At 37.6% G+C, this 21681-nt stretch overlaps 1 protein-coding gene across 4 annotated transcripts in view; it reads left to right on the forward strand.

Moving 5' to 3' along the window:
• EPC2 (enhancer of polycomb homolog 2) overlaps positions 1-21681 on the forward strand; it is an 84536-nt gene that overhangs the window by 36040 nt on the left and 26815 nt on the right. For all 4 annotated transcript variants that reach the window (XR_010591561.1, XR_010591560.1, XM_005296437.5 and 1 more), the window contains 6 exons: positions 6407-6552; positions 11357-11563; positions 14088-14236; positions 14527-14659; positions 18556-18747; positions 19718-19807. Coding sequence is in view for 2 of the 4 variants with exons in the window: in XM_005296437.5 (XP_005296494.1) it covers positions 6407-6552; positions 11357-11563; positions 14088-14236; positions 14527-14659; positions 18556-18747; positions 19718-19807 (917 nt within the window). In the remaining 2 variants the exon portion in view is untranslated. The remainder of the gene's footprint in view (positions 1-6406; positions 6553-11356; positions 11564-14087; positions 14237-14526; positions 14660-18555; positions 18748-19717; positions 19808-21681) is intronic.

A 21681-nucleotide genomic window follows, 5' to 3' on the forward strand; every position in this document is an offset into this window, starting at 1 on the left:
GCTCTTCCCCCAGCCTCCGAAGCAGCTGCAGCTCCAGGGCTGGCAGGCTGCAGCCGTGCCGCTCGGCCCCGCCCCTCAGAGCAGGATGTGGCCGTGCCACCTGGCCCACTGGAGCACGCTGTGGCCATGCCACCCGACCCAGCCCGCTGGAACATGCTGCAGCCGCGCCACTCGGTATGGCCCGCTGGAGTAGACTGCGGCTGCATTGCCCAGCCTGCCGGAGCAGCTCCAGCCAGGCCAGAGACATCCTCCCCAGATAAGGTGGGGTGGGATGGGATGGGGAGAGTGTGGGAGTCCCGGGTTAGGGGTGGGGTCGTGGGGGGTGGTCACAGGAGTTACTCCCCTGACTCCCAGCTTCTCACCCCCCCCCCCCCCCCCAAAAAGTTTCCCCACCAGTTGCTGTCCCGGCCTACAAGGACACTTTGTTACTTAGAGTTACCTCTGTGCCTGAGGATGCTCAAGGTAAACAAACCATCTCAGCCCACCAGTGGCTTATCCTGATGGCCCGGGAACCAAAGTTTGCTGACCTCTGAATTATAGGGTCGTCTTATGAACGGGTTATAAAAATTTTCCATTTTTACTTATCCATCTTGGGGGGATCAGCTTATAAATGAACTGGTTTGATCGAGTATATACAGTAATTTGTAAGCATTTACAAGAAAATAAGGTAATTAACAGTCAACATGGATTTGTCAAGAACAAATCATGTCAACCCAAGCTAATATCTTTCTTTGACAGGGTAACGAGCATTATGGATGGGGGGAAGCAGTGGATGACTTTAGTGAGGCTTTTGACACTGTCTCACTTGACCTTCTGTTTTAAAAAAACAAAACAAAACAAAATAACCTAGAGAAATATAGCCTAGATGAACCTACTGTAAGGTAGGTGCACAACTGGCTGGAAAAGAGTAGTCAGAGTAGCTATCAATAGTTCATATTGATATGTCCTGGGTCCATATCTTCGTAAATGACTTGGACAATGGCATAGAGAGTACACTTATAAAGTTTGTGGACAAATCCAATCTGGGAGGGGTTGCAGGCATGTTGGAGGATAGGATTAGAATTCAAAATGATCTTGACAAACTGGAGAAAAGGTCTGAATAAAATAGGATGAAGTTCAATAAGGACAAAGGCAAAGTACTACAAATACACGCTAGGAAATGACTGCCTAGGAAGGAAAACTGCAGAAAAGGAGCTGGGGGTTACAGTGGATCACAAACTAAACAGTGTAATACTGTTGCAAAAAAGGTGAACATCATCCTGCACATATTAGCAAGAGTATTGTAAACAATGCACAAGAAGTAGTTTTTCCACTCTACTTCACACTGATAAGGCCTCAACTGGAGTATTGTGCCCAATTCTGGGCACCACACTGTGGGAAAGATGTGGATAAATTGGAGAAAGTCTAGAGAAGAGCAACAAAAATGAATAAAGGTCTAGAAAACATGACCTGCAAGGAAAGCCTGAAAAAACTTAGTTTAGTCTGGAGAAGAGAAGACTGAGGGTGCATAACAGTCTTCAAATTCATAAAAGGTTGTTATAAAGAGGAGGGTGATAAATTGTTCTCCTTAACCACTGAGGTCAGGACAAAAAGTAATGGGCTTAAGTTGCACCAAGGGAGAGTTAGGTTAGATATTAGGAAAGACTTCCTAACTGTAAGGGTAGTTAAACACTGGAACAAATTAATTACGTAGGGAGGTTATGGAATCTTTGTGGTTGGAGGTTCTTAAGAACAATTTAGACAAACACCTGTCAGTGAAGGTCTAGATAATACTTAGCTCGGCCTTGGTGCTGGAGACTGGACTAGATGACTAATTGAGTTTCCTTCCAGTCCTATATTTCTCTGATTCTATGAACAACCTTGAATAAAATTCAACAGATTGACACCATTTTGACTCACATCATATAGATTGATCTCTCCTTGGGGAGGGAGGTGGCACCTAGAAAGTTTTTTTTTTTTTAAATGGCAGGCGATGGTGGGGTTCATCTCTCCGGAACCCCTAGCACCAATGATTGTTTCACTAAGCCTACCCTGCACCCTTCTGAGGCATAAGAGATTTCAAAGAAATCTGACTAAGCATGTTGTTGTTCGATGATTTAGAAAGATACTATGATGTAATCGTACCTGTAGTGGCACTCTTACACCACTACTATGTCTTTGTTTAGATATTAATGTTTTGAACAGTAAAGATGAAGAAAGGAACATAGTCTTAATAGAATTCTTGGGTCTGGAATCAGTCTTCTAAAAAAAGTGGATAATCTAATTTGTATATTGTGAAAAACATTAATCTATTAAAATTAAAAGGCAAGGGGTTTTTACTAAATTTCAGCCCCGAGGCTCACTGTGTTAAGTATAATCCATTACTTTTAGCACAATAGAAGTAAGGTCCCTTTTGTTAATTTCTGATTCGTTGGTGTGAGAAAAGGTATCCTGGTACAATAGCATTTCTTTCCCAGCAACCCCAGTTTATTTTTTAAATAAAATAAAGGCATTTCAAAATTAGATTCTAACTAAACCCACAAAATTTTAAATCCATTGCAATTAATCTATTACAAAAAAAACCTATTAATGTGATTAAGACCATGTTAAGGCATATTTTTAGACGCCCCTCATTAAGTGTAGTGAATAAATCAGTATTTTCTTTTTTTCTTGCAAGTACAGTACTCCTTCCCCAAATTAAAAATAAATGAAACATTTAGACTAGGGCTGTCAAGCAATTAAAAAAATTAATTGCACTGTTAAAGAATAATAGAATAGCATTTATTTAAATATTTTTGGATGTTTTCTACATTTTAAAATATATTGATTTCAATTACCACACAGAATACAAAGTGTACAGTGCTCACTTTATATGGTTATTTTTATTACAAATATTTGCACAGTAAAAAACAAAAGAAATAGTATTTTTCAATTAAGCTAATACAAGTACTGTAGAACAATCTTTTTATCATGAAAGTTGAACTTACAAATGTAGAATTATGTACAAAAACATAACTGTACTCCAAAAATAAAACAATGTAAATCTTTAGAGCCTACAAGTCCATTCAGTCCTACTACTTGTGCAGCCAATCGCTAAGACAAACAAGTTTGTTTACATTTGCAGGAGATAATGCTACCTGCTTCTTGTTTACAATGTCACCTGAAATTGATAACAGGTGTTTGCATGGCACTGTTGTAGCCCTCGTCGCAAGATATTTACGTGCCAGATGCGCTGAAGATTCATATGTCCCTTCATGCTTCAACCACCCTTCCAGAGGACATGCGTCCATGCCAATGACGGGTTCTCCTCAATAATGATCCAAAGCAGTGCAGGCCGATGCAAATTCATTTTCATCATTTGAGTCAGATGCCACCAGCAGAAGGTTGATTTTCTTTTTTAGTGGTTCAGTTCTCTAGTTTCTGCATCGGAGTGTTGCTCTTTTAAGACTTCTCACCTCACCCCACTCAGATTTTGGACGGCACTTCAGAATCTTAAACATTGGGTCGAGTGCTGTAGCTATCTTTAGAAATCTCACATTGATATCTTCTTTGCGTTTTGTCAAATCTGAAGTGAAAGTATTCTTAAAATGAACAACGTGCTGTGTCATCATCCAAGATTGCTATAACATGAAATTTATGGCAGAAAGTGGGTAAAACAGAGCAAGAGACATGCAATTCTCCCCCAAGGAGTTCAGTCACAAATGTAATGAATGTATTTTTTTTTTTTTTTTTTAAACAAGCATCATCAGCATGGAAGCATGTCCTCTGGAATGGTGGCGGAAGCATGAATAGGCATACGAATGTTTATACCTTTTAATGCCGGCTACAAAAGTGCCATGCAAATACCTGTTCTCACTTTCAGGTGACGTAAATAAGAAGCGGGCAGCATTATGTCCCGTAAATGTAAACAAACTTGTTTGTCTTAGCGATTGGCTGCACAAGAAGTAGGACTGAATGGACTTGTAGACTCTCTAAAGTTTTACGTTATTTTTTGTGTAGTTATGTAACAAAATAAATCAACATTTGTAAGTTGCACTTTCATGATAGAGATTGCACTTCAGTACTTGTATGAGGTGAATTGAAAAATACTATCTTTGTTTATCATTTTTACAGTGCAAATATTTGTAGTAATAATAATATAAAGTGAGCACTGTACACTTTATATTCTGTGTTGTAATAGAAATCAATATATTTGAAAACGTAGAAAAACATCCAAACATATTTAATAAATTTCAGTTGATATTCTATTATTTAACAATGTGATTAATCACGATTAATTTTTTAAATCTCGATTAATTTTTTTAAATTATTCGCGTGAGTTGACTGCGATTAATCGACAGCCCTAATTTAGACCCGAGCATTATCAGCCCCAACAGTTCAAAATGTATACATCAGCCCCCCGAGTAAGAAATTGCGTCTTAAAAATCATAAGATTATAAATTTTTTATTCTTTTTATTTGCCTTCTGATGTCTGAACCATTAGGGTTTGTGTTTTCAGGTTTTTTCTGCATCCATGAGGGCTACACACTTCTTTCATGAGAGTTGAGAGTCTCTTGTAAACATACATCTCCAGGGGCTAGGTATTTAAGGGAAAACATAAAATACCACAGCACTCATGATAAAATTTCTGGAGTTGGCAACACTGAAAACATGGCTTTTTTTCCCTCCAACAACTCTAGACCCAGCTAATTCGCAGTAGAAATTTCCTACATATCTTTTACGATTTCTTCAAAATCTGTAATACACATTTAAAATAATGAAATCTTGGTAACGTGAAGTATCACCACTGCAATTCTAAAACTCTAAACGGGAAAGACTGCTGGCTTTTTATTTAAACTGTTTTTATTTTAGTGTGGATGAACGAAGGTGCAGGTTTGCAAGTTTTTATAAGTACCATTTTCTATAATATTTTAAAAATTCATGGTTCTGTTTTCATCTTTTCAATCTATGGACATTGATGGAGTCCTATAGACTTTCATTGAGAAACTAGGACCTAGTGTTGTGAGTTGTAACATCCTCACAAGTCTTTTTCTAAGTAATACATTCTATTGATTATCAGATTTCCATCTAAATAAAATCTTGCGTAAACTTTTGACACACATCATGGAGCTATTTTTTAATACAATTTCAGTGATTCAGTATTTAATAAATATTATTCATTATCATCTATGTATTTATAGCACAGAGCCTATATTCAGTTCTGAATTAAATAATAAAGTTTTTTGAATGGATTTGTTACCCTAAGGTAAATAAATTTCTTTTAACATACGCCTTCAATGGTTCTACTGCAGTAATCATGAAAATTAAATGATTTGGGGAACTGAAAGACTCCTTATCCCATTTTCAACCTTTTAGGTTCCTAGCTTGAAACATTCACTAATTGAATGTTAGCATTAATTGAAAGTTCTTGCAGTTGTTGGGACTTTAATCATCTATCTGAAATGAATTGGCATTGCTGCATTATCTACCCAATACTTGTCCTGTCTGGATTACATCTTAACTGACAGAGACAAAGATTTAATATGCATGGAAGCTGAAGTTATGCTCTAAGTTCTAGAGAAACAGTGTTTCCAGGTCAAGGCTTGGGCATGTCATCAGGGCAGTATTGTTGGGGAGAGAAGGGGAAAAGAGACTTGGCTGCTTTTTTATTCCTCCTATGCTGTACCTGTTTTTGGCATTAATAGTGCCTTAATTTCCATTGGTATTGATCGAGCACTTTTATAAACACAATACAAAAATTAAAAACAAAAACCCCACAATATATTACATATGCTAATTATCTAAGTCATCTCAAATAGGAAAAATAGTAAATTAAAAATTACATTGGAGCTCTATTTTTCATGTGCCTTGTTGTGTCTGAGTAAGGGTTGCATCTGAAAATTATAACAATTTAATCTTTCAGAAAAATTTGCACGTGAGTTTATCGACAGAATTTTAGCTGCCACTTGAAATTTTTTTGCTTTTGTGGGTTGGAGGGAGACTAGTTAAGTTGGCCTGGGTAAAATGTTAAATAACTCTGATTTTTAATGCAAATTTTAAATTAGATATATATATATATTTTTTTGTAAATCCTATGGTGACTGATGTATAAAGTGACTCAATCTCTTAATAATTCAGCATCTGATATTAATATAACTTGGCTCTGACCTTTTCTCTTTTGCTGAATATATACTAAAGAAAAGTAGGTTTTAATTTAAATTAAATATATAAGAATATTGGAAAACATTAAAATTAACAGATAATGAGAAACTTGCACACTTAAAAGACATAACAGAGGTCAGCTAGTTTGAAGGGTGTTAATTTGCAGCTAAAAATGGTGATTTGTTTGTTTTCTGATACGTTACTGTAATATCTTAATTTGGAATCCTTAACATAAATAAGTGACTTCTGTAACTAAAAGCAGCTTTTATACATGTTTCTGTTTCAGCCTTTAATCTGGACAATGAACAACCAGATTATGATATGGACTCTGAAGATGAGACGTTATTAAACAGACTCAATCGGAAGATGGAAATCAAGCCGCTACAGTTTGAAATTATGATTGACAGGCTTGAAAAAGCCAGTTCGAATCAGGTATTGCACTCTTTTAAAAAATAATCCTCTTCTTTTACTGATAATATTCTCATTAATGTTTTGATTTTGTTTCACTTCTATTTAATCTTTTAATATTTTTCTTAACCTTTGAGTATCATTAATTTGCATCCCACTAGTTGTTTGAAAAACACAACCCCAGATGCATAGTGTGTATTCATAAAACCACAGTACTCCTCTTTATCTATTAGGCAGGTAGAGTCACTAAATGTTTAATTACCTAGAATGAAAATGGTAAGTGAAATAGTGTTTTTGTTTTTTTGAATGTCCTCATTGAACTCCAGAATTTAGTGCAATAGAAGAGGACGGCTATCATCCTATTTTGTCAATATCAGCGTTAAAGAGATATCAGCTTTAGTAGGCTGACAGTTTTTTGCTTGCATATCCTGATTTTCCTTAGCGTTCCTTTTCTTTGGTCTAATTTTGGGTTTGGTGTGCGGGTGGTGGTGGTGGCCAGTGATATCCAGGAGGTCAGACTAGATCCTCTAGTGGTCCCTTTTAGCCTTAAATTCTATTACTTTGAAAAAAAAAAATATCTGACATTTTAAATTTGTATTGTAATTTAAAAAGAAAACCAAAACAAGCTAAACCGAGGATTTTTCTGTTGTTGTTACAGGCTGATCTTTAGTCGCTTTAGTTTACTTTCCAAACCTAGTTCCTGATCCTGCGAATTGGGGAGCACTCTTTCTGTTGACTTCAGTGGAAATCATAGACTTCAGTTGGAGTTGAGTGCTCAGTACTTGGTGGTGCACAACCCTCCAGCTCTGAGTTTGGATTCTAATTTGAGCTGTGTCTTTTATAAAAATTCCTTAATGATTTACTATTTTAATGTTTTGCCCTAAATATGCAAAACGTGTATTTCTTAAATAGTTTCTCTGTATTACACTATAATTATGAAAGGTAATTCTGCTGACATTGTTAACCTTAACAATAATAAACTATATATAATCTGATGGTGTGATGGGTGAATAAACTAATCTGTTACTGAGATACATCTTTCTCTTTTTAAATTTTTTTTTTTTTAATTTTTTTTAAACCCTCACATCTTGCAGGTTGTAGACACAAATTACTTTTCTGTTTGTAGGGAGTGTAAGACGATGTGAAGACTTACAAATCAGGAAAGGGAAAAATAAAAATCCCAGTGACTGGTCACTTCACATTCCATTTTTCAGGCATGCTTAATTTCAAAAAATAAAACTCAAAACAGGAACAAATCAACTTAAACTACTTGGTAATAAACACGTGATCTTTTCCACTTCAGCCAGTTGGTTGGAGAAAGAACATGCTCTTCCTCTATAATTCCCTCTTTTGCACCAGCTTCTGCTTTTCTTTTATAACTCTGGCTAGATCATCACCTCTCTCATGCCAGAGTGCTTTTACACCTTGTCACGGGGGTTCCAGCAAATGGGAAGTTGGGTTGCTCTTCCTTTTTTGCTTAGTTGGATAGCTCCACCAAAGGACCGAAGGAAGATTTTGGCTCCTTTTTCTCTTCAGTTAGCAACATGTCTTCATTAACCAGTCTCTTTTCTATGTTTGCCATGGATAAGATGCTTCAATTAATCTCTTAGCTGGTTAAAGATGGAGCCTCAGAAGAGGACACTCAAGAGGTGCTCCTTGTGTGGAATCGACTGTGTGTATCCTTTCCAGGGAGCAGAATAGCCTACAGTGATCACATCACCCTTTTCCACTCTTGGGTAGACAGTGGCTAGGATCTCCAGCTGGTGCTGGATCTTGCTGGGAAGCTGAGGCCAACCACAGTGAGAAACATGGTAGGGAAAGGAGGAGCCTCTGTACCTTTCACAGCTGGATCTGAATACAGTTCATGCCACCTCAGTAAATTATACTGAGGGGCTCTCTTTAGTACTGCCATTAGTACTCTGTACAGGAGAGTGAAAAAGTAAGGAAGTCCAGGAAGAAAGTTTCCATAAGTTGAACAAGTATTAAGTTATGATTTTGTTCATAGAACTGGTGCGACGGGCCTGGAAGCACTCTTGTCATCTCCTAAGTGCTTTCCTGACTCTCAGGGGGCTCAGTTAGGAGAGCTGCATGCGTCTGTTCTTGGCAACATGATCAGACAAATCTCTGCCTGTGGGAATTCCCAGAGAATTTTACTGAAAGCCCCTCACAGGGAAGTCATCACCAGCAACACCAGTTTTTGAAATTGGGGAAAAGCCCAGGAGACATGGCCCAGGCAAGAAAGGGATGCATATGTCAGTCCTTGAGCTTAGAGCAGTGAGACTAGCATTAATGTTGTTCTAGGAGACAGTCTCCAAGCTAGTCAGTCCTTCATTTAACAAAACTATGGTGGTCTTGTTTATTATGTGCCAGATGCTCACCAGGAATAGAACCTGAGTCAGAGAAGAATGTTCTCTTAGAATAAATGGGGAAGAATCTCAGAGCCTTAAGAATAACTGTCCTGGTAGGAGCCTTCAATTTGCAAGCGATTAACTGAGTTGTAAAGCTATTAGTCTTGATGAGTTTGATTTGGAGGGAAATGAAGTGGATCCCCCAAGGATTGTGTTAAAAAGTAAAGGGAGATGAAGGAATATTGATTCTAGTGTCTCTTGCCTGGCCTTACAATTCAAGCTAGTTAACTAATGATCTAATCAACAAGGGCCCTCTCTTTTTGGATTTGACGTCTCCAGGGCCATTTCATTTTACTGCCGAAGGAAAACTACATTGAAAGGATTGGTGTGTGAGAAGCAAACCTTGAAACGTCTGGGGCTCTCTCTCAAAGTGAGGCAGACACTTAGCTGAGGTTAAGAAAGTTGTCTACATCAATGGTCCACAGCTTCACTTGGAATACTCTTTTGGTTTGCACCAGTGCTAGGAGGCAAAAGATCAAAGTCGTGCTCTGTTCCCTATGTGGGTTCAGTAGTGAGAGAGCTGTGGAGAGACACTGGGTAGGTTTGCATCCCTTAGTAGCCAGATTTTTTCAGAGCAGTTGGAACAGGTTTTGGCTAAACAAATAATTGTTTCTCCTTGGCCACTGTAGTGCTTCAAACAGTGAATATTTATCTCTTGTAAAACACTGGCATTGGTTACTCTTATTTTGGCTCTCAATTAAAATGACCTTTCTGGTGACCGTAATTAGGATGAAATTGCAGTCCTCTCGTGGTGATTCCTCTTTCCAGTTTTTCACAGCGTTAAAGTAACACATCTCTTGGTTCTCAGCTTTACGTTGAAGATGAATGCTGAGTTGCACAGGAATATAGAGATTACTCTCTTTCCCTTTAGGCCCCTATTGTCTTCTGATAATGAAAGAGCTTGGCATTTCCTAGATGCCACTGGGGTCCTGAAAACTTACCTACACAAAGTCAAAGAAGTCAGTGCTTCAGACTTCTTGTTTTTCTTGTGTTCTTGCCAAGAAAGAACAATTCATTTTCTGTTGGTCCTTGCTAAATGGATCTGAGTACGTGTTAAGGAAGCATATATATCAGAGGGTTTTGTGTGTCCTATGGAGGCATTAGGAATTGCTGATTATAATGTGACTGCTTCGTGGGGAGTGTCTGCGTCGAGAAAATGTCAGGCAGCTTTTTGGTGCTCTCTACATAACTTCATGGACCATTTTGTGGATGCTGGAGCTTCTGCTGATACTTTGGGGTATAGGATTCAGAATACTGAATCTGAGTGTTAGGAACCACTGGGCAAAAAACAATTTCTAGATTGTTGGATCCCCACAAGCAGAAACAAGTTTGATCCCACCTGTAAATTGCTTTTCTGTAAGGGCTTCCAAAACTCTGGAATCCACCTAAGAATCTTACTTTGTACATAGTTTGTATTTTAGTTTTATTTGGAATGTGGGTTCTGCTGATGAAGTTAAAAGCTGTTCAGTGATGGTCAGTTGCTAGCTGAAGAGAAGAAAGATGCCAAATGACCCTGTCAGTCAATTTGAGGAGCTACCTAAGTAAGCAAAAGGACAACCCGTCTTGCCCCTTGGAGTCCATATTAATAGAGCCCCTTGTGGGAATATAATTAGCAGGTAGGGTTGGCCAAAAGTCCACTTTCCTTTACAGAGAGAACAAAATTAAATAATGAATCCTGTTCCCAGTGCAGAATTGATATTTTAAAAATATTCCTTCATAAAGAAAACCAAAGGAAGAAAAACTGAATATTTTAGAATTTCTAAAATGTTATTCATAGTAATGGACAGAGTGGCTGCTTTTTTTTTTTTTTTTTTTTTTTTTTTTTTTTTTTTTTGAAAGTGTAGTATATATATTTGTATATAAATGAAGTATATATACTTTTCTCTGTAGATACTGTATGGGCATGTGAGCAGGTGCGTGTGGCCACTAAGGCTAGTATTCATTCCAGGCAGAATGGACACAAAACTACTATATTGGTGTTGTGGGAATAATAGTAGTGTAAGGACAGAATTGCTGACTTCCCTTTTTTTGCTATTGCTCTGCTTGCACTACTATAGATTACATAGCTAGTACTCATTCCAGTCAGAATAGACAAAATTACTGTGTTAGTGCTAAGTGACAGTGGTTACTGTGGAGATATCACTTATTTTATAACTTAAAAAAAATATTCCACTGCTGATGTTTATCATGTTCTTTTACTTTAGCGTGGATGGTAGGCTTAATACTACCTCGTATGCCACTGCCACAGAACTCCTTTTGAGGCTGCGTACATGACCTTCATGTTACAGTGCAAATCAATCCTTTCAATGCAAGAGAATTACTGGGTTTATCTAGAAGCTTTAGAAAGAAGGATGAATGAAGATTGTAAATGACTTTCTCATTGCTGTTCTTACTGAACTACATCTTTGTGTTTTTTTCAGCTTGTAACACTTCAGGAAGCTAAATTGCTGCTAAATGAGGATGATTACCTTATTAAAGCTGTCTATGACTACTGGGTGAGAAAACGTAAGAACTGCAGGGGGCCATCCCTTATCCCTCAAATCAAACAAGAAAAAAGGGACGGCTCCACCAACAATGACCCTTACGTTGCCTTTCGGAGGAGAACTGAGAAAATGCAGACTCGAAAGGTAATTTGTGAATGTAGGACTGGATCCTGTAGCATGCTAAGCACTGTGGTCCCAATCCAGCAAAGACCAGAGTGCTCAGTACTTTGTAGGATAACTCTGTAATATGCCTAAATTTGTTATCTATCAACTAGTCTTTTTGTACTACATTCATCGTTACAGTGTCTGTCTAATGTCCTGAGTAAATTTAAACCTTGTTAAACTGACACAGTAAATTGTAATCTAGCCTGTTTTCTAATAATAAAAGTAGCTAAAGGTCAGACTCCTGCTACTGTGGTTTTACAATCAGTTTCCTGTGCAGCACCTGATCATTTTAGTAGAAATGTCTTTAGCATGCTTATCCATTGTTGTTGGATGCAGTGGTAGAGGGTTATGATGGAACTGGTAGTTGAGCTGAAGAAAAGAGTATTAAGTCTCCTCCTTGTCCAGGCCACAAGTGGGAGGGAAAGGGGCGATGCATCCTCTCAACTGCTTCTTGGGTGTGTGATGGGGTGTGACTCACCACTGTGGCGCTTCCTACTGGCTATCTTGGGAATTAGCACTGCACCCTCTTCTGGTGGCATCTCGCCCAATGTCACCTCTGCTTTTGGACCCGTCATTCCCAGGACTGCAGCATCCTCTTCATGACACTGCCCTCCAGCTGTGTCATACTCTGTGTTCTTCCCCTCTGGAGGACCTGCAATCTCCGCCCAGCCATTTCCCTCAATGGCAACTGCAGACCATTGTTCCAGGGCCGCTTCCCATGCAGCTCCAGCACTCTCTACTGCTCTTACCTCAGAGCCTCAGTCTGCAGGCCCTACCAGCCAGCCAGGAGCTCTCTCTAGCTCCCCAGTCCCTGCTTGCAGCACTGAATTGTCCCAGGTGCTGGGGCTTTTTCCCCATGCTAGGAGCCTGCTCTTCTCTCCTCTAGTTCCAGTCAACTAATCAACTCTGCTCTGCCCTGCAGCCCTTCTTACATGGGCTTGCTGGGCCATGATTGGCTGCTGCTTGCAGCCCCTCTCTAACTGGCTGCCTCCTAGGGCTGCTTTTAACCCCTTTTCTGCCAGTGAGGGGTAGCTGCCTCATCACAGGGTGCCAAACAGCCCAAACAATATCCTATTCATCCTTGGATGCCGAAGGCTCCAACTGTTCCTAAACATCCATCTTCCACTAACATCCATCTTCCTCCAGACAACTTCAGCAATGTAGCTAAGCATTTTCAGTACAAAAATTTATAATGCATTGAAAATTTAAGGGGGAGTGTAAAATAAATTATATTTAATATTAGAGTAGAATACTGCACAGATTGTAGCATTTATTTTCTTATTTAACTAAAAAAACCCATCTCCACTAAAAAAAAAAAATTACTCAAAGCTGCCACAGAATTATACCTTAAAATGCCTCAGAAGGCAGGATGATTTTATTTCGGTTTTTACGAAAAAAGTTGGTAGTGATTGGCATTCACTGGCATGTTAGATGTCCAATGAAAATGAGGCAGGATCAGAGACTAAAATAGGGGAAAAAACACACCCCTGAGCAATGCAGGTTTCAGCGCTGTAAAGTGGCAGTGAAGATAGCGCTGGTATCTATTCTCCTCATAGAGGTGGTTTTATTACAGTGCCGGGAGAGCGCTCTCCCAGCGCTGGAGAGCGCTGCAGCAGTGCTTTAAAGTCATCTGTGTAGACATACCCTTGGACAAGTTAAATGTCTGTTGAAATACATCCTAGAATACTCAAGGAGCTGTTTGAGGAAATATTTGAGCCATTAGCAATTATATTTGAAAAGTCATGGAAGACAGGAGAGATTCCAGAGGACTGGACAGGGCAAATATAGTACCGAAAGGGAAATAAGAACAACCCAGGGAATTACAGACCAGTCAGCTTAACTGCGGTACCTGGAAACAAAACGGAGCAAATAATTAAGCAATCAATTTCCAAACATGTAGCAGATAATAAGGTGATAAGTAGCTGTCAGCATGGATTTGTCAAGACCAAATTGTGTCAAACCAACCTAATAATGACTTTATATCTGATTTGTACAACAATTTACTTGAACCTCTTTGTGGGAGACAGAGGAACACCACAATACAGATCAGCTGTTTGAGTTGCTAATCACTAGCTTAAGTTGGTTATAGCTGGAACTGTACAGTCTTAAATTTTCCATAATTTGATATCATCCTTAAAGCTTTAGTATAGCAAAACTCATCACTTGCAGAATCTAGGTAAGCAAAATATTTTGGGGCCAAATCCTCAGCTCTTTATTTATACAAACTTCCATTGACTTGATTGGAGCTTTTTTGAAGAAAAAATTAGCGTAGGATTTGACTTTACAGAGATATTGCTCTTCCTTTCTTGTAATCATACTTACGGTTTGGTGCACTGAATAGTTTATTCTTGTGAAAGGTTTATGCTACGATTCACATGGTCAGATTCTGCTTTCCGACCACAAGCCTGCAATGTATAATATTTTGCTAAAATGATGCAATTTAAATCTTCCAGATTTTGCTTTTGATTTATGCTCTGACTAATATTCCATCCATTTTCAATAGAATCGAAAGAATGATGAAGCCTCTTATGAGAAGATGTTGAAATTAAGAAGAGAGTTTAGCAGAGCCATAACAATTTTGGAGATGATTAAGAGAAGAGAGAAAACAAAACGGGAGTTGTTGCATTTAACATTAGAAGTTGTGGAAAAAAGGTAAAGTTGCCATCCAACATTAACTATGAGAGCCCCACTTTAAATATGTATAAAATACTGCATTAAATAAAGGTGTTTCCTTCTATCTCAGATGCATAGTAACATATTTTGCAAATTAAGCTACTGCTCCTGTATGTATACATGACTTTTGAACTTTTTTGCTTAGTTGAAGGCTTAAATCTCACTGTCAACTTCATAAAACTGAAAATTGTGTTTGTTGTGCAGTTTATTTTTTTGATAATATGGTGTTCCCATTAAAATGTATAATGTTCCCCTTTTATAACTTTCAGGTACCACTTGGGTGATTATGGAGGTGAAATCCTTAATGAAGTCAAGCTTAATAGACCTGACAAAGAGATGAGCACCACTCCAGCAACTCTTCATAATGGAAACCACCACAAAATTCAAGAATGTAAAGTTAAGGTAAACTTGTTTTTGTCCACAATGAGACATCTTGTTGCTTTGAACAGCTCTTGTAGTTGGGTTGGCTAGTCAATCTAATGTGCAGAGCAGGTGCTTGGGTTGGGAAAGAGAGTAAAAGACTCTCCCTAGCCTGAAAAGCGTATAATCTTAGCATGGTTCAGATGTCTAGGTATCAGTGACACCTGACATCACAGTTTTTTCTTTAAATAAGAATAATATAGTATTCTTCGTTCCTATCTTTCTCACTACCCTCTCTTTTAGTTGTAAGGAGATACATACATAAACACTTAAATGTGAATGTAAGGGCCTATACCATATACTGAGACGTATAGTGAACTACTTCTCTTGCCTTCCTTTGGGGAGTAGAGCTTTGAACTTTTTTCAGCAGCACAGTCCAGGAATACTGATAGCTTTGGACAGAATCATTCCACGACACAAAGATGAGAATATTAGAGATATGTGGGGTGTCAGTAAAAGGCAATGAAAGAGCTACAGAATTCTAGGGGTTGGCATAAACTAGGGATTATGCATCCAAGATCAAGGCCCGTTAACATTTCCAGGTAGCTAGCTAGCCCAAGAATACAAGCTTTACTATTTATTTTGTATTATGTCAATGCTTAGTGAAAACTGAGCGACTAAAATTTTCAAGAAACTCCTGGGGTTGTGTGTCAGTAGTCTGACATTATTGAGAGCTGTGCATTGTCGATATCAACTAGCAGTGATTCTGATTTCCTCCCTCTATTGACAGTGTGATAGAATCAGAAACTGTGTTGTTAGTGGGAAAACAATGCAGACAAGGTGTGAGCCTTTTAATTCTACATAGGCACCACAAGCTACTAGGAGGGAGAGATCTGGAAGACTTACTCTATTTGTCATGTGCACATTAATTATTTTGACAGGCTGAGATCGGGAGAGCTGTGGGCTGCCAAATTTTGTGAAATGTTATCCTTTATTTGCAGAAGAGTGTTGTTCCTTAACTTCCTTCTGTCTATGCTGAACCACAGTTAGTCTAGTTTTATTTTTATACCTACTGAACTTGGGAGTGTTTGTAACATCGGAAAAGTAGATGTTATATAGCTAGAAACATCCATAGCTAGAAATTTTGGACACCTTCAAACTGGTCACACTGCACAGTTTTTTGTAAACTCAGGCAATAGATGAAATAATTAATCTTTTTGAGATCTCTCTATTTAAATCATTAGTGGGAGAAGCTCCACCAAATAAATGCTCTCTAACAAATAAACATTTTAAAACTCCTGGTCCTGATACATCAGAAGAGAAGAAACGTATCAAGAGTCGAGGTGTAATCTAGCCAGATCATCAAATCAAAATTGCCTAAGAGGTAGTGGAGTTAGATCCAAACATCCATCCTACACTGATCATTTTTTACCTAGTGCTTACCTTTATCCTTCCCTTTTCCTTAGTGCTTCCTGAAAAATACATTCTCAGAGCTCAAAAAACAAGGGGAAAAAAATCCTGTAGAGTTCTCTCTCTCCTTTGTATTGGACTGCTCAAAATAGATGAATAAAAATTAGGTATTCAAAAAACACCAAAAGATTGTAGAATAATTATCGGAATATTCCATTAGAGGATAGTTTTGACCTTTTGTGCACAATAGAAGTAAAATACTTAGTACAGAAGGACCTAAAGTAAACACAGTTCTTCAGGGCTACTCCATGAATAGAATGAGAGATTCAGATATTCCTGCACAATGTTGTCTTACTACTTCAAGAAAAGAGCGCTATCCTTGTTTTCAGATGAGAAAAAAAAGTAAATTTCCCCCCCCCTTGTCCTGTGTCAAATGCTGATTGGTGCTGAGCATCTGTAACTCTAACTTAAATTGAAATGGCAATTAGGTCAGTATGTTCAAAAGTATGTACTGTAGGTTTTGAATGGTTTGTCTAGTCTAGTTTTAAACTTACCATATGATGGGACTTCCACCATTGGGAGTCTGTTCCAGAACCTAATGGATCTCATCAAGAGGTAAAACAGTTCCTAAATAATTCGTCCCTTCTTGATGCTCACACTCTTCAAATAATTGTATATGGTTATGTCTTTACCTCTTCCCACTTAACCAAGCTAAACAATTCTCAGTTCTCTTGGGGACAGTCTTTGTATGAAGCACACCATTGTAATGCAGGAGAGGATGAAGCTGTTAATATTTCCTCTTAATCCAGAAGTCCTTCTGGTCCCAAATCACTGTTAATGATTGTGAAGCACAGAATTAAATACAGTAAAGTATGAAGATCAGTATAAAAAAGCAGGGAAGACCGTGAGGATTTCTATTGCCTATGTGCCTGATTTAAAAAACAACAACAAAACAATCATTGTAACAGGAGCAACTCTGAATTCCTGAAACTGTGGTTGGCCCCTATGAGGAGCCTCAGTCAAAGCCAGGGAAAGAAAAGAGGTGAAAGCAGAGGGAGGAAGGAAATGGGAATTCCTTTTTGCTTTATTGTTTCCACTTGGGACAAAGCAGAATCAGAACTGTGCGCTGAATGTTATTTGGACAGATGGTTCTCCTCTTGCTGAGCTCTGAGAGGAAATGACACATCAAGAAAGAGAAAAATTAAGCAGTGGCAGACATCAGAATCCACACATTTAAAATATAGTAGAATACAACATCTGTTTTCAGGGTTTTTTTAAGTGTGGGGAGGAGACTAAGGGGGGTAGCTTGCTGCCACCATTTAACTGTTTTTTTTTCTGTTAAGAAAGAAATATGTCTGTCAGAGAGACATATACTTTTGTAAAAGTATATAGGTCATGTGCACACTTCAATTTTATAATAATGAAACAGCATTTAAAAATTGAATTGACAAAAGCATATTGCAGGAACTTACGATATTTGTAAGTTGTTTGCCCTTTTGCTTCCTAGATTCATTCCAGAATATGATTTTATAGCATTATGACTATGAATTACAGTTTTTATTTAACACTGGTGACACCTACTGGTTAGTTAAGTTAGTTGCAGGCAGTTACCTTTATTCTGTTACAAGAACTTACTTGCCTTGTACTGTGTGTGTGTGTGGTGTTTGTTTTTTTAATTAAGGCAAAGTTACAGTAAAACATAAACATAGTACATCTTTTACTTGCGTAGGATCAGGTTAATTATTCAAAGATCCTGGCTAATGATTCTGTTTTTCTAGCTAGGGAGCCCTCCTGAGCATTCTAGAAAGGGTGACCAAATTTCAGTTATTAAAATTACTTCCATTTCTTGCATTAGCTACAATCCAACATTGGTGCTGACAAGTTAAATTCTTAGAAAAACTTGTAGCTTCCTCAGCAGCCAAACTGTGTCTTACTTGTAACAGAAAAGTAGAGTGAGGATAAGCATCCGTTAAAGTTTTAAAGTATCTTGAGAGTTTTGAAGCTTAACTGTTGCTGATAAGCATTTATTCTTGAGTAAAGTTTTTGATTTAATTCTGATCAGGCTTCATACTGTAGATTAATCTTGCTGAAGTAAGCTACTAAGATGAAATATTAATAACCATTAGCACTGGATTCTAAACAAAATGAAAAGTGATGAAATGAGAAATAAATGGAATAAACCCAAATCATCGTTCTTCATTCCATATCCCAAGCAAATTTAAAACATTTAAGAGAATTGCACGTCTTGTGGCTTAGGAAACTGAGTTTTGAAAATAACCAGAATGGGTTTTTCAGCTACAGGATATTGAATTGATTGGTCCAAAAAACCACAACTCCCTCTGTAGTCTAAAAAAGATATTTGTTCAATATAAAAGAGATATTTCAGTGTTCCTTTTGTTTAGCTCTGAGATTGCAAACAATAATGGCTTCCCAAATGTATGTTTCAGGAAAAGAGGAGAGTAGTTTTAATGAATTAAGGAATATTAAGTTTTCTTTCTCTTGTCCAAAAAAACCTTCTTTACAAACAGCATCCTCACCACCCATCTCTAAAGGAAGACGTGTCAGACGTTGTCCGTCAAAAGAAGAAGTATCCAAAGAAGCCTAAAATAGAGAGTGTAATAACTCCTCAGCAGCCCACTACTGAGCCATTACCTGTTATCAGTAAGAGTGACATTAAACAGTATGACTTCCACAGTTCAGATGAAGATGAATTCCCACAGGTAATTTTTAACTAAAATAAAATACAAGTAGTTACTTATAACTGGGGAAAAAAATCAAAATTGACTTGAGTTTAGGTGATCTAACCTCAAAAGTGGGTATATGGTTCTCCTGATAAGAGATGTTGAATAGTTGGGTTGAGACAAACGCTTATATAGCATAGTCTTCTAAAATAATTGAGGTTGGTTCTGTTATTTTGACAAAGATAGAGGGGCTTAGCAATTAGAGGAGGGGGCTGGGAGGTAGATAGTGGTTATATTCCTGACACTGTTTGTAAAATGGATTAATAATACTTACCCAACTTCCTAAAGAGCTCTGAGATCCATTGAAGAAAAGCTGTATAAATGCCAAGTATGTGAATCCCTTATGTGGCCATCAAGTTTTTATCTCAAATACACTGCATTTTAGTGAAATCAATGTGGATGTTTGTACACCTGCATTTTAGAGGACCGTCTTCCACCATCTGTTTCTCTGACAAATGCTGCTACCAAAATAGCATATTATAAATTATATTGGAAACGCTTTCTCATCAGTCCTAGATTCCCCCCCCCCCCCGATATTTCTGGTATGATTTTCTCAATTTTAAGTGTTAAATAGATAACTTGGGATGGCAGTTTCGACAGCTGTGGTTCAGTGGATTAAGCACAAGACTGGGAGTCAGGAGATCTGGTTTTATTGCTGATTCTCCCACTGATTTATTGTATGACCCAGGGGATGTTACTTTACCTTTCTGTGCTTCATTTTCCCCCTCCCCCCCAACAGTTAAAATTTTTTATCCATCTTTATAAGCTATTTGAAAATCTCTGAATACAAAGCACTACATAAATGCAGAGTAGCATTACTCAGTATACAGTCAAAAAGAGTTAATTGCTTATGACCTATATTTAATTATTAGTGGCTTTAAAGAGGCCATGAAGTATCTCTAAATTGTGGATAGTATGATTATTGAGAGTGAATTTGCTTGTGCTTTAGGTACCCTCACCAGTATCAGAACCTGAAGAAGAAAATGATCCCGATGGACCTTGCGCTTTCAGAAGAAGAGCGGGATGCCAGTATTATGCTGTAAGAATTTTTGTTGCTGTTTTTTAATAGCGTACTGGCAGCATGCTAATATTAAGAGGAGTGTCTCTATCTGAGATAAGGAATTAGGCTGTTTGTTCAATCCAAAGAAAATCTTCACAACAACCTTTCATTTTGGGTTTGTTTTTCTTCCCTATCTTTTTTCCTCTTTTCTTACTGTAGATTGAGTGAGTGCTTCAAGATAATCTATAGCACTTCCAGCTAGTCAAATCAACCATCACTGCTAGGAAACAGGGAGTACTGCTTTTCTAGTTCTCCCAGCTCCTTTTTCCCCTCCGCCTTCATGTTCTGGCACAAATAATAAGGGTTCTGAGGTGGCACATAAACCTGGATATGTAATATGATGATTTAATTAAGTGCTTGTCTGCACAAACAAGGTGGGATGTGAATCTATCTTGTAGTAGCCTGCTGTGTTCTAACTGTCCATGTGGACTCTGCTGATGTGCACTGATAGTTTAATGTGCTTTGGTCTAGACCTGTTTCAAATGCCACTTAAATGTTTGTGTAGACAAGCCCCAAGAAACAGTGGGTTAAATCTATTAGTATTTAGAACAACTAAAGAGATTTAAACTGAAACCATGGAGAGTCATTAAGTGTAAAATGCAGAAGTTACTAAAAAGAATATTTGTTGTAACTGCTATATAAATATACTTGTTGAGTCAAAGAACTTAGGGTTAATAGAGATTTATTTTTTATATCAAGATGCTGCTTAAATAGATTACAGTGAGTACTTAAAATAGAGTACTTTGCCTTTATACCAGAGGTCTTTCTTGAATGCTAATCTAAAATCTGTATGTGCAGTTTCATCAGTTAAGCTCTTTTTTTTGCTTGAAATAATTTAATTTTAAAATACAGAAGGCAACTAGACTACCTTTGAAAGGTCTTTGATGTACATTCTAAATGGAAATATCAAAAACTTTATGTAAAAGATCTTTTAACTGTTTAGAATAAACAGTGTGAAAATTGGCTCAGTTCAGGCACCAGATAATTTACTTAGAGGAAGATTACTATGCCTCAAATTCTTGATCACCCAGAATGATCCAGTAATTGGGCAAGCTTAAATTACAGTCTTTCTCTCCCCATCCTCGAGGGGCCCACATCAAATGAGCTGTAAGAGGACTATTTAAAAAAAAATTAAGTGAAATTCATCAGAAAAATTATCATCCCAAGAAAGACACTTATTCATTTTTATATGTTTATAAAAATGCCTTTTGTACATTCTTGTGTTACAGCAAAATGTATTAATACTTAGTGAAAGTGAATATCCTTTGAGATCATCCAGATTCTTAAAGAAGAGTACAAAATTCTTTGAAGGTGTAATATAACCTTGCAGACATGGTGGTGCTTCAGCCTTCAAACTTGAAGCAGTTTAGCAAAATGTCCAACCATAAGTGTTGCCATACCAGCTCAATAGTGTAGGGATAGGAGAAGAAGAAATAAGTGACATAATTAGAATTTAAAATACTCATCAGCACAAACTAAAGAAACGTCTGCTAAAATATATTTTATTTTTCAGGTCCTGAAATTCTTTTTTGCCTACAGAAATTCACTTGTTTTGTATAGCATATCTTTTATCAAAGCATACTTCTGTGATTTTCTAGATAGTCTGGATTTTAGTAAGGAGATTAGTAAGATAATACAATTCTGTTATGCTTTTATTGGCTTGAAATATCGAGAAAAGAAAAACCTGAGCCTTAACGTATGAAAGCATTTATTTTACATAAGCTCTGTATGCTTTTGTCAATCTTAAGAAGTAAGCTTTACTCTGAAATTTTTTGCACTTTTCTTCCTGCTCTATGCACAGGCTACTGCATCAGAGGGAAAATGTGAGGTCAATGTGATTTGGAAACTGGCTG

The sequence above is a fragment of the Chrysemys picta genome, chromosome 11 (genome assembly GCF_011386835.1).
Source record: "Chrysemys picta bellii isolate R12L10 chromosome 11, ASM1138683v2, whole genome shotgun sequence".
NCBI classification, from domain to species: Eukaryota; Metazoa; Chordata; order Testudines; family Emydidae; genus Chrysemys; species Chrysemys picta.